This window comes from Acomys minous (assembly GCF_964271855.1).
Source record: "Acomys minous genome assembly, chromosome: 12".
Classification (NCBI taxonomy): domain Eukaryota; kingdom Metazoa; phylum Chordata; class Mammalia; order Rodentia; family Muridae; genus Acomys; species Acomys minous.
The window spans coordinates 88,063,924-88,079,681 of record NC_140493.1 but is presented as its reverse complement, the minus strand read 5'-3'; the positions used below and the strand labels follow the sequence as shown (position 1 = coordinate 88,079,681).

Genomic DNA, 15,758 nt, shown 5'->3' with positions numbered 1-15,758 from the left:
TCAGGCTGGTTTGGAACGCAAGATCTCTTGCTTCAGCTTCCAAAGTGGTGTGAGGCACAGCATTTGGCCCCTCCAATCATCTCCCCCGTCCCTTAGAGAAAGGGGCTCATGTATCCCAGACATGGACCTTAAGTTCCTATGTAGCCAAGGATGACCTTGAACTTCTTCTAGTTCTCATGCCTCTCCCTCCCAAGTGCTGGTATTACACGCTTGTGTCACCATGCTGTTTCACTTTAATCATCTTAAAACCTTCAACTATGGCGAGTGAGCTGGCTCCGTGGGTGAGGGCACCTGCTGCCAAGCCTGAGAACCTGAGTTTGAGCCCCACGGTAGGAGAAAATTGACCTCAAAAGCTGCTCTCTGATCTCCATAAACGTTCCACTGCATAAGTTCATCCCCATCCCAAACAAATATTGTAATTAACCAGTCAAACAAACAAAGCCTCCAAATTGTATGCTAAGTGGTTTTAGTTATCTCTATCTGAGAGAAATGTCATTGGAAACAATTGTATATAGCACAGAATTATAACTATCAACATGTAATCTGTGTGAAGGCATCTATAATCTATTAGTAAAGTAAAACAAGCAAGTTATGAAAGTATGTGTATGTTCCATATTTGTGCCAAAAAAACCTTGGGTGTCTTGGACATTTGATGTAAAATATGCACAGAAAATATATAGAAAAGAAATACATTGTGTTGTCAAGATTACTTCTAGGACATCTAGGTAATAGGATTGAAGACAGTTCATTATTTTTTGTTTTTTGTTTGTTTGTTTTTGTTTTTTGAGACAGCATCTCACAATGTAGCCCTGGTTGGCCTACAACTCCATATGTAGATCAGGCTGGCCTGAAACTCACAGTGATCTACCTGCCTTTGACTGGCAAGTATTGGGATTAAAGGCGTATACCACCACATTAGCCTTATTATTTATTTATTTTTAATGTATATAAGTGTTTTGCCAGTATGTATGTTTCACATTTGTGGCAAATATCCACAGAGGCCAGAAAATGGTACCAGATCCTCTGGACTGGAATTATAAATGCTTGTGAACCAACATATAGGTGCTGAGAACTAAACCCAGGTCTTCTGCACGAGGATCAGGTGATCTTAACCATTGAGCTATCTCTCCAGCTCTCACCCTTTTTTTTTTTTTCTGAGACAGGGTCTCTCTGTGTATCCCTGGCTGTCCTGGACTCACTTTGTAGACCAGGCTGGCCTTGAACTCACAGCGATCCGCCTGCCTCTGCCTCCCGAGTGCTGGGATTAAAGGCTTGCGCAACCACCGCCCGGCCACTTACCCTATTTTTAATATTTGCTTATATTTATTTTGCTGAAATAAAATAAACATGACTTAGCCGGGCATGGTGGCGCATGCCTTTAATCCCAGCACTTGGGAGGCAGAGGCAGGTGGATCGCTGTGAGTTCTGAGGCCAGCCTGGCCTACGAAGTTAGTCTAGGACAGCCAAGGCTGCACAGAGAAACCTTGTCTTGAAAAACAAACAAAACAAAACAAAAAGCAATAAATAAATATATAAATAAAACTACTTACTTATTCAATAACATTTATTTACTTGGTAGGTTTTGATATGTAGCCCTGGTTGGCCTGGTAATCAGTATGCAGTCTGGGCTGACCTTAAACTCATGGCAATATTCTCTCTCTCTCTGTCTCTCTCCACTTATAATGCCCTTGTTTAGGCTACTTACAACACTTTTTCTTACAGCTGGGTCAGCTTTGTCTGTTAGCTCTTTAGACAGGTTCATGTACATGCTTTTCTAGTTATCTTGGTGAATTTAGCTGTTTCTCTATCTTCTAGCCCACATTTCCCAGCTCCTCCTTCTCCTCTTTTTAAGATTTATGTATTATGTATACAGTGCTCTGCCTGAACATACACCTGCAGACCAGAAGAGGGCATCAGATCACATTATAGACGGTTTGTGAGCCACCATGGGGCTGCTGGGAATTGAACTCAGGACCTCTGTAAGAGCAGACAGCACTCTTAACCACTGAGCCATCTCTCCAGCCCCTTCCCAGCTATTCTTAAAGCAGAGCATGGTACCATGATTGACTTCAAATGCGACATTTATTTATCTTAAGCTTCAGAGTAACCTTAACACCAACCGCTAAGCACAATTGGACAATGGGGCCAAATAATGAGTCAGAGGTAGGTGGGGTAATGTTTTTTTGTCAAGTGAAGGCATGGGACAGCAATGTGGAAAATTTTGCTAATATATTAAGAAGCATGTAAAAGGTTACTAATGCACTAAGGTTCTCATGTGAATCATGGATTTGTGATCATCCCTAATTCCTTCTGCACTTCCTATGGCAAGCCATACAGCCCAGGAGATTGTGGATGGAGAGGACTGAAGGTCTACAAGGTGAGCACCTATTTATTGAGTGAACATTCAAGTAGGTGCTACTTGTGAGTCAAGTGTGATGCTGTCAGTGAGTCACCTGAGAGTGTATGCTCTCTCTGGACTAGTTGGTCAGAGAGTAGGGTCCTTGGGCTGTTTGTATATGGCTGCTGCAAGTGAAGATCACTGGCTTTGAGAGCAAGGATTGGAGGTCAGGGCTTAAGAAGTTAGGAAACAGCTGTACTTTTAAAAGATTTTACTAAAGCACGGTGTGGTGGTGCATGCCTGTAATCCCAGCACTCTGAGAGGCAGAGACAAGCAGACCTTTGTGAATTCGAGACCAGCCTGGTCTACAAAGTGAGTCCAGGACTGTTGAGGCTGTTACACAGAGAAAGAGAAACCCTGTCTTGAAGAGAAAAAAAAAACTTTACTAGGAAACAATCCTGTTTCCCAGACTTTAGAAGGCTGAGGTAAGAGAATTACCATGGGCTAGAAAGATGGCTCAGAGGTTAAGAGCACTGGCTGTTCTTTCAAAGGTCCTGAGTTCAATTCCCAGCAACCACATGGTGGCTCACAACCATCTATAAGATCTTGGGCCCTCTTCTGGTGAGCAGGTGTACATGCAGGCAGAACACTGTATATAAAATAAGTAAATCGTGAGAGAGAGAGAGTGGGGTGGGGGGAGAAGGACTTGGGGAGTTGTCTTTTACCTTGTGCAAAGGTAAGTGATCTGTCCTGAGAACCCAAGCACTCCTGCCCACATAGCATGAGTGCCCTTGGGCAGCATCAGAAATCCATTCATCTATCTCAGGTAAATCTCCTTCTTGAGCTTTAAATCCTTTCTCAACCTCCTTCCTGGATACTTCCACTTGAATGTCCCATAGAGCTCAAAATTAACCAAAGCAAGTTAAATTCATTATCCTACCTAGCAAACTACTCCATTCCCCCAATGTCTACCTAAATAACTCACTATTCTAAACCTAACTGGTTTTACCACCTCTGTTCTTGACCCCCTCACTCTCCACACCGGAGCCAAACTGAACTCTCAAAACACTTGTGTCACACACCACATAAACCCACACCCTTCTCTTAAGTCCAAAGGTTTCATACTTGGTTTAAAGGGTTTCTGATGTGATCGTCTCTGCTCTTTAGTATGTCTTATACTCTTTGCCTCTTTGCACATCTCTGGTACTTTCACTTCAGTGGACTCCCAAACTGTCAGCACAAAACTTCGACTGGGCTTTGCTAGGCTACACCCACATGCAACCTGAGTATAAACTTTATGGAGCTAAGGGCTATCTCCAGCTTTCTTATTACACTAGCGTCATTAGCTAGGCTCTTCTCCTCTGCTTTGGTTTTTTAAGACATGGTCTCTCTATGTAGCCCTGGCTGGCCTAGAACTCACTGTGTGGACCAGGCTGGCCTCGAAGAGATATTTGCCTGCCTCTGCCTTCCAGGACAGGGCTTAAAGGTATGCACCACCAGTCAGTCTAGCCTTAGTAGGCTCTTTATAAATATTTATAAATAAATTAAAAAATGTTAAAGACCTAGATTTCTTCCCACATTTTAATGCCTCTGAAAACATCATTTACCTTATAGTCAATGGCACACCATTGTTTAACTTACATTTTCTCAGCTGCATATAAACTAATTTTTGTTTTGTTTTGTTTTTTGGTTTTTTCAAGACGGGGTTTCTCTATGTAGCCCTGGCTGTCCTGGACTCGCTTTGTAGACCAGGCTGGCCTTGAACTCACAGCAATCCACCTGCCTCTGTTTTCCCAGTGTTGGGATTAAAGGCATGTGCCACCATCGCCCGGCCATTAACTGATAGCAACCTGGACTCATGAAGTACGGTGATTACCATTTAGATTATTACATTAGCTTCTTTTGCTAATTCTCTATCCCTGGCAATCTTCTCATGATTCAACTTCTAATACAGAGTTTAGTTTAGGCAAACAATGTTGACCAAAAAGCATTAACAGTTTTGGCCTGGGCTGGAGATCTGCAGTAAAGAACTTGGCTAGCACATGCCAAGACCCAAAGTTCAATCCTGCAGGCAGAAACAAACACACAAACAACCTGGGCTGAGAAATGACTCAGCGGTTCAGACCACTGACTGTTCTTCCAGAGGACCTGAGTTCAATTCCCAGCACCCACAAGTTGCTCACAACCAACTGTAACTTCAGTCTCAGGGGGATCCAACATCCTCTTCTCGCACCTTCACCAGGCAAGCACAGACATACATGCATGCACGCAAAATATTCATATACATAAAACAACAATAACAACAACAAGCCTTCCAAACGACTTGTCATTCATAAGTAACAAGCAATCTGATATCACTAGAACCATGTAACAAACATAAGAACCTCTGACCCTGGGCTGCTGAGCACAGTAAACAATTCCTAAAGTCCAAGAATACGAACCTGTGATGACGCTCACTATGTTTAAGGTCCTATATATTTTGTATTATTACTTGCTACAATAAATTGATAACAGAATTACTGAGTGCCCAGTAGGGAGTAAGGCTGCCTTGAGCAAACTATTTACTCCTTTAGCTTCAGTTCTTCAACTGAAAAATAAAGATGACAACCCCCTAAAAAGGTCACTGTGGAATAGACACAGCTGGTGTTAGAGCAGCATCCTGCACACAGGGGCTCCGTTCAGTAGCTGCGGCCTCCATCACTGTCATTATCCCTGTTATTCTGTAGAGCATGGACTTTTAAAAGGCAGAAACCGGGTCTTTCCTCATCCTTGTGTCCTTGTGTACGTGGTATAGGGACAAGCAGCAAATACTCTGCTTTAAACTTACCCTGTGCCCAGACTATACTAGGAACCTTGTCTGATGGTGGCCAGCTTCCCTAGCCAAGATCTGCCTTACTTCTCTTTAACTGCAAATAACTCAACCCACAGTGGTGTGATTCCCACTCAAACAGACTGCTACCTATCATCCTGTCTCCCCGCCTTTCTCTCTTCTCTCTTCTCAAGCTCTCCTAGCTGCCCTCTCCCAGACACTACAGCCACTCTTAGCTGCTGCCATGGGCCTGGAGGCTGTTGAGCTTGTGTAATTCCGCTAGTGAGGTTCTTTCAAACCTACTCTCCAGCTGCTTTCCCAATTTCTTCTTGTTGTTTTGTTTGTTTGTTTGGGTTTTTGTTTTGTTTTTTCAAAGACAGGGTTTCTCTGTGTAACAGCTCCGGCTGTCCTGGAACTCACTTGGTAGACCAGGCTGGCCTCCAACTCAGAGATCCACCTGCCTCTGCCTCTCAAGTGCTGACACCATTTTTGGCTGTCCCCTTCTAACATCTGTCCCCTTCTAACATATTTTAATAGGTATGTGTTACTCTAATATAGTGAGGAAGAATTGTATTCTTTTGGAAGAAACAAACCTTGCCTATTGGCTAAAGAATATTGATCATAAATGTTTATGCAATAACTAAAATAACCACAAAATAAAATTTTTGGACTGCAGACACAGTCCAGTTGATAGAGCACCAAGGTCAGCTGTGGACAGTGCTAGTGTTTGCAAAGGGAGCTATTATTTTAGCCAGCTCTCCAGAAGCTAGGTAGGCAAATGTTCCTAAGAGTCTTATCAATGCTATGGAGCAAATATCCCTATATACACCGAGAGGATTAAAATTGATTTAACTCCATTTGATGGATGTGTTCCTGAAAGGCAGTGAATTTTGGGAATCAAATTGGATCAACTCTAAGGCTATTAAGAGTGTTTTAATGCCTTTAATCCCAACACTCCAGAGTCAGAGACAAGGCCAGCCTACAGAGAGACCATGTCTCAAAAAATAAGACAAAACCAACAAACAAGTTATTTAAAGTTAGGCATAGTGGCACACACCTGTAACCCTAGTACATGGGAGCCAAAGGCAGGAGGATTGCTGTGAGTTCCAGAGCAGCTTATGCTTCAGTATGACAATCTATCTCAAAAAAAAAAAAAACAAAAACAGAAAACTCAAAGGGCAATCACATAAATAATTCTTTTAAAAATAGTTATAAAGAGAAAATTTCAGTATTATAGATTTATTTTTATATTTCAGGCTTAAAGTGAGTTTACAGTGCAAATCTGTGCTAGTCATGGTAGTGCATTTTGACCTTAGCACCTGTGAGATTAAGACAGGGGGATTAGCTGGGCGTGGTGGCGCACGCCTTTAATCCCAGCACTCGGGAGGCAGAGGCAGGCGGTTCGCTGTGAGTTCGAGGCTAGCCTGGTCTACAAAGCGAGTTCAGGACAGCCAAGGCTACACAGAGAAACCCTGTCTCAAAAAAACCAAAAAAAACCCAAAACAAACAAACAAAAAAAAAAAAAAAAAAAAAAAAAAAGACGGGGATTGCTATGAGTCTGAGACCAGCTGGGGCTGTACAGCAAAACTTCACCTCAAGACAAAAACTGTTGGGGTATGGTTGGTGTTTTGAATTTGTTAATTGCTTGCCCCCCAAGATTCTTACTGCAGACTGTCATGTACTCCAAGTTTTGATGTTTAACCTTGCCTCCTTGTTTGACTAAGAAAGAAAGCTGATGCCTGGGCAGGGCAGGAGGAAGGTAGGCATGGTGAAGGTTCACGGGCTTTTGAGACAGAGAGGATCTTGGGAAAGAGAAGCAGACGGGCACAGGAGGAGGAAGGAGGAGGATCACCATGCGGTAGGAAAGAGCCCCGTGGAGCCAGAGGAGCAGCTCTGAAGTTCTACACGGAAGATATGGCTCAGTGAGCAGCCTTGTCAGGTGTTTGGGATTATGGATGGGAGGTAGTCCAGAGAGAAGCTGTTAGGACAGAAGGCATGGGATAGAGGATGAGAGACACTGGAAGGCAGTTTAGGGGTTAATATCTGCCATGCCCAGGCGATAAGGCTCTTCTAAAACAAATATAACAAGTGTCTATGTCTTTTATTGATTGTGACAATGGGTAAATGATACCAGCTTAATAAGTATAAGCCTAAAAATAAACATTTATTAGGCCATACCAATAAATCAACCACAACACAAAACAATACAGGAAAATAATGCAAGTTTTATGGTCAGGTTGACAGACCAGCAGATGGCTCCCAATAAGCACTGGGGGGTATTTATCCCTTCGCCAAGAAATCCTTACCAGTGTGCGTCTTCATGTGTTCATCGAAGTACTGCTTCATGTTGAAGTCCTTGCCGCACCACTGGCACATGAACTGCTTGTGCCCGATGTGGATGCTCATGTGGGAGCGGAGCTGGTACTTGTATTGGAACCTCTCATCGCAGTTCTGCAGTGGACACAGGGAACAGCGCTGGGTGCCACACACAGAGCCTCACGCCAGCCGCCCTCACAGGCCTACAAGTTTCTTCTCATACTTAAAACATAACCTGCTTATGCCAGCTATTTGGATTCACTATGTTCCTGGAGCTGAGTTGGGAATACAAGGGAAAACTTCTCATGTAATTATTACTGGCTCATCTTCAACTTTCCTGAATCACTGAGAAAGAAAGACCAGTTACTGCACATTACTCTCAAGTCAGCTTAAGACACTCGGCTGTGTGCTAATGGGGCATTTCCCTTCCAGCAGTGAGAAGACATGGAGGACCTGGCGCACAGCTGAAGCTTCAGCGGCACATGGCCTCCCGCTTTGTCCTGCACTTCGCTCTCACTGCTGCATCATCAACACAACTTTAGTCTTGGACCTGGCCTGGGCTTGCTCCTTACCTCACATCTGAAGGGTTTTTCTCCAGAATGCTGCAAGGAGTGCACCTTGAGTGACATGCTGCGCTTGAAAGACTTTCCACAGGTTTCACATGTAAATGGCATGTCTTTTGTGTGTGCTGTAACACAGAAGGCATTTAAACTCAAAACAGTTCCACCAAGCTCAGACTGGAAGAGACAGATGTCCTAAGGGGAGGCAGCTAAGCCATCTTAATCCCACCTCTCACTTCAATGCTCCAGAGGAAATAAATGGCAATGCTGAGAGGACTCTGGGTAGGGAAGATGGCACCATCCAACCTGGTGATGCTTACTAAAAACAAGCTGCATTCAGTTTCAACAAGCTCCACCGGGCTATAGTATGGTGGTGCTGCACGGCCTGCCCATGGACTCTGGGATACTCCAGAGACGCCACCGGCAGAGAACACAGGCAGAGACTTACCGACCATGTGTTTCCGTACATGAGCCATGGTATAGAACTTCTTCTCACAAATCTCACAGGCAAATTTTTTTTCTGCATATCCATGGACAATCTTGATATGTTCGTGAAGGGACCAGAGTTTCTTGAAGGATTTGTTACAGGAAACACACTGAGCAGGATAAACAGAAAGAATCTCTATTTATCTAGGCTTCAGGAGGCCATCCTGCCTCCTGGCAGATGAAATGGATCTACTCTAGATTTGTGGCACAAGGCCAGAATCTTGATAAAACTATTACTCCAAGGAGTCCAAAATATAACACCAACATCTGTATGTCTATTTTTCAAGACCCATTTTTTAGACACCGTGGAAGCATGCAGACAGTGGCAAACCTAAGGCAAGAAGTGCAAAGTTCCACTAGCACCAAAGAAATAATTGCTATGAGCACTCCATGTTCCACTCATGAAAAGAACTTCCACTTTGTTTGGTGTTTATGTATTTTGTTGCTGTTGCTTATTTGGGATAGGCTGTCTCACAATATAGCCCAGGGTAGCTTCAGACTTACTATGTGGCTCGGGCCAGCCTCAAATCATGATCCTGACTCCACCTCCCAGGGGTTAGGAGCATAAGCATGTGCCAGCACACTGGGGAGAACCTTCAGGCTTGACACGACATAGACCAGCAAGCCAGGTGCCTCCTACCCAGGCTGCTATGCAAATGAGATGTGTTTACCAGAGAGCATAAGTAAGTTTGAGATTAACACAAGTAAAGACAAGATATATAAGCATTATAGATCTGAAGGGACATAAAAATGTCCCTGTGCCTTGGAAAACACATTTTAAAGACTTCTGTAGCAAATACTCAAGACTTACTAGCTTTCCCTAAATTTAACTCACTGTTTTGCCACTTCCCTGTAGCAGAAGCTAATACAATCTTTAAGCCACTGGCATACCCCACCCCCACCCCACTCAATTCCAGACCTCCTTCCGTCACAATGCCTAGTTCCTCAAATCATTAGCAGCCTGGACTATTAGGCATAAAGTATGACTAAATCAATAAAGCAATACCAGAAGGTCCTTGACAACTGCCAGGCTTTGAGGAATGAACAGTAAAAGAACTCAGTCACTAAAGGCTCCTGAGTGCCACTGCCACTGCTGAAGTCAAGAACCCAAGAGCTGAAAGACCAGCAGCTGGCTGAGCCGTGTCCTGGAAAAGGACAAAAACCCTGCCTTCTCTGCAAGGGAAAATATGAGGCTGCCAGGATTATCAGGAGCTGTATGAAGAAACATAGCACAAGATTCTTTAGGAATGTGAAGGGTTTTCTTTTAAAAAACCATTCCTTTACGTATTTGAGTGTTTTTGCTGCTGTATGTACGTACACTGCATGTGTGGCTGATGCCCAAGGAGGAAAGATGCCCAAGAGGCTTTGGCCCTTGGAACTGGAGCTACAGATGGTTATGAGCTGCCATGTGGGTGCGGGGTACCAACTCAGGTCCTCTTCGAGACCAGCCAGTGTTCCTAATTGTTGTGTCATCTCTCCATCCTGGGCATGTGTAAAGTTTTTATCCAACAGAAGCCACATGATGTAAGTGCATGTGTGAACATACTATGACAAGGAAAAGCACAGAGGCTCACAAAAAAGAACTGTTGTTTTCTGTAACTTAAGCAAATTCAAGTTTAAAAAAAGAAGAAAGGAAGGAAGGAAAAGAAAGAATGAACCCACAAAACAAGCAGGTTCTAGAGACAGAAAGGAGAAACACCTTTCAGTAAGGAGCCACTGTGAATTCCAAGTCTGACCTCTAGGGGACAGCACTGAACCACACTCCACTGGACTGACCCTGCAATCAACTCTTGCCCAGCCACCTGCTGGACAACATGGCCCAGTGTTTTTATTTACCCAGCATATCTCAGTCAAGTCATGATATACAAGTCAAATCAGTGGATTTAAAAAAAAAGTCTCTTTAAAAGAAGGCACTTATCTCAGTTATTGGTTAAAAACAATGGCCAAAAAGAAAAAAACTAAAGGTGGTCACCAATATTATCAGTTCCCAAACCAAAAGTAAAACAATATATCTTTTAAAAAGCTACTTTCAATATGGTAATTATTATATGTATCATATGGAAACATAACAGACTTACCTTGTATGAATATCCATTAATACACAAACATATGCATAAACCAAAGTATTCAACACTTTTTTCCCCTCGTTTTTTGAGACAGGGCTTCTCTGTGTAGCTCTGGCTGTCCTGGACTCACTTTGTAGACCAGGCTGGCCTTGAACTCACATCGATCCGCCTGCCTCTGCCTCCTGAGTGCTGGGATTAAAGGCGCGCATCACGCCTGGCTTTTTTCTGGGGTGGGGGGAGATTCAACACTTCATAACCTGTCACAGTACAGTCTTTCCAAGACACCAGGCTGGCTTGAAAACCGTGTGTGTTACATTAGCAGCACTGTTCAGCAACATTAACCCTACTGCCAGGGAAGCAACATTTCCACACTGCTCAGCCTCTGTTTAAAGCTTGCGTGTATCCCATGAGCTCGCTCGCCTCTTGACACATTTACTGTTGCCATCTCTCCACGGTGAAAGGAAACTCACTGCTGGAGATCTTCCATTTCCACAGGTCTGAGTCATTATGGTTTCTGTCCTCATCAGCTGCCCTGGCCTCTGGCACCCTTTTAAACAGAAAGGAACCTCTCTACTTCTGACCTTCACTCAATACCTCTCACCTTGACAGAAGATGCCAGAACGAATTATCTCACAGGTCCTACAACAGTGACTCTCAGTGCAATGTCGGCGCTGACTTTACATCCCAGTCAATCATCTATAACAGATCCCCCTTCCAGTGTACCTGAGTTCCCACTAGTCCAGCGTCAGTTAGTGTAATGCTTTTGAAATACAGGATTAAGCCTCAGTCCTGAAAAGACCCAAGCAGCAGCGTCTAAAGTGATAAATTGGTGGAGTGTGTCCCTTCCGGCCTCTATTGCATTTAATGTCTTGGGCAGACACCAGATGACTCTGAACAGCCAGGTTCTATCCTGGAAACTCTGCCCTCCTGGTGGTCAGACCTACCTGGATGTTTTTTTCACAGTCTGTTTGCTGGTGAAGGGACAGCTCACTTTCCAGGACAAACTTCTTGCCACACTTATCACAGATCTGCATGCGCCTATGGGTAACGTTCATGTGCTTCTCCAAGTACCAGCGAGTGTTAAACACCCTGGGGCACTTCTCACACGTCAAAGTCTCTTTCTCTTCACACTTAGCTTTCTGGACTGGCGCTCTAGGCTCCTTGGTGGCCTGCTTCTTCCGCTTGGGGAGCTCTGCACTCTTCCTACGGCCTCGAGTTGTGCGGGGTGTAGGGGAAGTGGCAGCTGCGGCCACAGAGGCAGCTCTCCGGGTCCTCCTCTGTGTGGCCCTGACTTTCTCCACTCGCTTCTCCTTCCTCTTCTGCCGCCCGTTCTCCCCGTAGTCACTGCTGTTATCTGTGGCCTCCTCCTCGCTCTCTTCCTCTTCCTCGCTGCTTGTCTTAAGAGCAGGAGTCTCTTTGGACTGAGAAGAGACACCCTTTTCCCCTTTAGACACATTTAACGTTTGGTTATTAAGGTTTACCTCCACTATGATCTGCTCCCTTTTGTAGGAGACTTCCTCCTCCTCTTCCGTGTCATCAGAATTCTCCCGGTCCTCCTTGACAGTGTGCACCTCAGACACTGCTCTTGGCTCCCTGAAGTATGGCTGTTCCTCGGTCTCGTGGAGATGCGGTTTGCTCATCTTGCTGTCCACTAGAACAGAATAAGGGCTTCCAGATGATTCCCTCTTATACACTTTGGTGGACAGGTCGAGCTCCTGGCTGGCACCATGGTAGAAGGTGGGTGGCGCCTGACTTCGATGGCTCTCTTCCTGTGCCATTCCTTCTGAATGCACTGCACAGTTTTCAACCAGCTCCTGACAAGGATTGGCTGTGTAGCTCATTGGTAAGTGGCCCAGTTCAGACTACACACAACTCCTTGAAACAGGGTAATCAAGACTGAAATCCTTCTCCATCCACTGAAAAACTAACTACTTATATGAAAACAAGAAACTCCTGGAGCCTGCATGCAATTCTTCCTGTGTCACAGCACCAACGCGTTGAGTCAAACAGAGCTATTCTTATGGCAAGAGCAGAGCACTCCTGATTTTCTTCCAAAAAGAGCTACAAGGGATGTGGAGCATCTTAGCTACAAAGAGAAAAAAATAAAAATAAAACAGGAGAAAAAATTCTATCACCATTTCATTCTTAAAGCCAATGTTTTTCATAACATACAAAATTTTAAATCATTAAACTCCATACACTATGAAGTACTACACTCCTAGAACAGGTTGGGACAGACATTATTTTACAGGCGTGCCTGAGCTCCCGTTTTCAGTTAGAATGTAAAGAGCCACATGTGTCAAATTTACCGAGATCTCTTCAGAGCTTACTACAGTGTCTAGCACATAGCGCGTACCCCATGACTACACCTACTACTGCATGACAATGGATGCTTCAGGACCTACTGATACAAGGACTGATACAAGAGAGTTGGTCCTACAGGCAGTTTCCTTCAGACCAGCCTCTGCATTCACCACAGTGAGAGCCACAAACAAAGGTGGCAACACAGGCACTGAAGACCACGGAAATAAATCAACTAGCTAGCATAATCACAGAGAAAAAGGTCCCGGCGTTCAGTAATTATAAATTAGCTGTAAATATAACTGGCTTCAGGTCTATGGGGGGTAAAGTTGAAGCATTTTGACATTTGTTGCACAGCTCACTTGATCCACTCTACAAACAGGCGATTTTTATGTGGCAGTTGTGGAGAAGTCAAATTTCTGAGAATCAGTAACCACTAGGTCAATGTGGTTCTAAAAAAAAAACCCTAAAACCATCCATAAAAAAAAATTAGAAGGGCATACAAAGTTTGCAACATGCCTCATATATTGCTAGTTAGCCAGCTATCCAACAGCTGAGTCATACAAATAACTCTGAAGTATCTATCCTGTCTAGCTGACGAAAGGAAGGAAGGCAGTGTTTACCAAATGTCTGTTGTATGACGGGCACTGGAGACATTTTTATTATTTATTATCTACTTAGTACCTACTGCACAACTTTGGGGTTGATTTTTAAGTAAGCAAGTAAAGCTTAGTCCCCCTCCCCCTTTTACTGAGACAAGGATCTTCACTTTGTAGCCCTGGCTGTCCTGGCACTCATTACACAGGCCGCCCTGGTCTCACAGAGTTCTGCCGACCTCTGCCTCTCAAATCCTGGGATTAATGATGAGCCTACCACTCCTGGCTTTTTCTTAATATAATCGGCTCCACTTGCCTGAAATGAATGAAATCTTGCTATGTTGTCGTTTCTTTTTTGAGACAGGGTTTCTCTGTGTAGCCTTGGCTGCCCTGGAACTCAGGATGTAGACCAGGCTGGCCTCAAACTCACAAAGGTCCACCTGCTTCTGCCTCCCAAGGGCTGGGATTACAAGCGTGAGCCCACGACTGCCCAGCTCCCTGTTGTTTTTTCTTAAAAATAACTTTAGTAAGAAACTGTTCAGTACACTTGACACTGAACCGCATTGTAACTTTAACAAATAACAAGAGTCACTTAGGCCTCTCTGAGCTATTGTACATAAAACAAAGCACTAGGCTCATAAAGGGACCAATAAGTAGGGTTAATTTCTAACTTATCAATTCTAAACTGTACTAACAATCTAAACCTTAGTAGTCTAACAGTGCAAAGAAGTGGGAGCCAAGGCAGCAGACTACTAACTGTAAAGCTTGGCCAGTTCTCCGGTTTGTAACATAACCATAAGGATTTGCATTTATGCAAAGCACTTTGTCACAGCCTGTTGAACACTTAAGTGCTCCCCATCTGTTAGGTACTATGTGAGGTATAATAAGCTGGCTGCAAGAGGACAAAGCAGAGTTGTTTCTAGGCACTGGCTAAGGGCTTGCAAGGATCAAGAGTCTCCACATTTCCACACAAGAATAAAACTAAGCAACTTTAACTTTTATCAAATAATCACCTTGGGCCAAAGAAGCAACCAAATACTAAGTAAGCCACACTGCAAAATCTACAGGATCCTAATGGGCGTTAGAAGCATTTTCTATTATTCAGTTCTATTCACAAACATCTATAGGTAGAAATACATTTTAAACAAAAGGAACTATTTATTTTTAAGGTAAGTTTTATGTGTATCACTGAGACATTTTCTATTAAAATCTGACAAAGTCCAGGCTGTAATAAAATTTTACACCTCTCAAGAACCAGAAGAAAACCTAGCATCACTCTGCCTACTGTGGCTCCCAGTAGGGAGGGGTGGCGGGACATTCTCAGTCATTTTTACATATGTATCAACTCTGATGCTGGGGTCTTAGGAGGGCTCAGTCTAGCCATGACCAAGGGTAGTTTTCTAGAATGCAATTTTTAAAAAAAGATTTATTTATTTATTATGTGTACAGTGTTCTGGTCACATGTACACCTACAATGCCAGAAGAGGGCACCAGATCTCACTATAGATGGCTGTGGGTTGTTGGGAATTGAACTCAGGACCTTTAGAAGAGCAGACAGGGCTCTTAACCTCTGAGGCATCTCTCCAGCTCTAGAATGCAATTTTGAATACAGTCATCTATCCTTATGATGGTTAACAACAACAACAATAACACCCCCCCCAAAAAAAAGAAACAAAAAGAAAAAAGAAAAAAACCACAGAGAATAAAAATAAATGAATAAATGAGAAATGCCCTCTTTTAATAAAACACAAATAAAAATAAACAAAACAGAACAAATTCTTGCTATGTAGCCCTACTGACTTGAAACTCTCTATAGACCAGTGTACTCCGCAAGTAACAGAGATCTGCCTGCATCTGACTCCAGAGTGCTAGGATTAAAATTGTGCATCACTGCTGGGCATAGTGGCACTCTCCTTTATTCCGAGCACTGAGGGAGACAGAGGCAGGCAGATATCTTTGAGTTCAAGGCCAGCCTGATCTAAAAAGTGAGTCTAGGACAGCCAAGGCTACAAAAAGATACCCTGTCTCGAAAAACAAAACAAAACAAAACTTAAGTGTGCATCACCATGCTAGGCCGTACAATTTTATATTTTACAAAAATTTAAAGTCACAAATACTTATATTAAGTTTTTTTTTTCCTTTTTTGAGACAGGGTCTCATGTAGTCCAAAACTGTCCTTAAACTATGTAAGTTAACTTTGAACTTTAAAAAAAAGTATTATTAATTTTATGGGTATTGGTGTTGTCTGTCTGTAGATCTCTATACTACGAGCGAAGCTGGTGCCTT

General features: G+C 43.5%; 1 protein-coding gene across 5 annotated transcripts in view; it reads right to left on the bottom strand.

The window, feature by feature from the left end:
* The window catches only part of ZNF652 (zinc finger protein 652), a 62,966-nt gene that overhangs the window by 10,460 nt on the left and 36,748 nt on the right, over positions 1–15,758 (bottom strand). For all 5 annotated transcript variants that reach the window (XM_084749916.1, XM_084749912.1, XM_084749914.1 and 2 more), the window contains exons 2-5: positions 11,520–12,661; positions 8,472–8,619; positions 8,036–8,151; positions 7,454–7,598 (exon numbers count right to left, since the gene is read on the bottom strand). In XM_084749916.1, coding sequence (XP_084606042.1) covers positions 7,454–7,598; positions 8,036–8,151; positions 8,472–8,619; positions 11,520–12,416 — 1,306 coding nt within the window. In that variant the 5' untranslated portion in view covers positions 12,417–12,661. The remainder of the gene's footprint in view (positions 1–7,453; positions 7,599–8,035; positions 8,152–8,471; positions 8,620–11,519; positions 12,662–15,758) is intronic.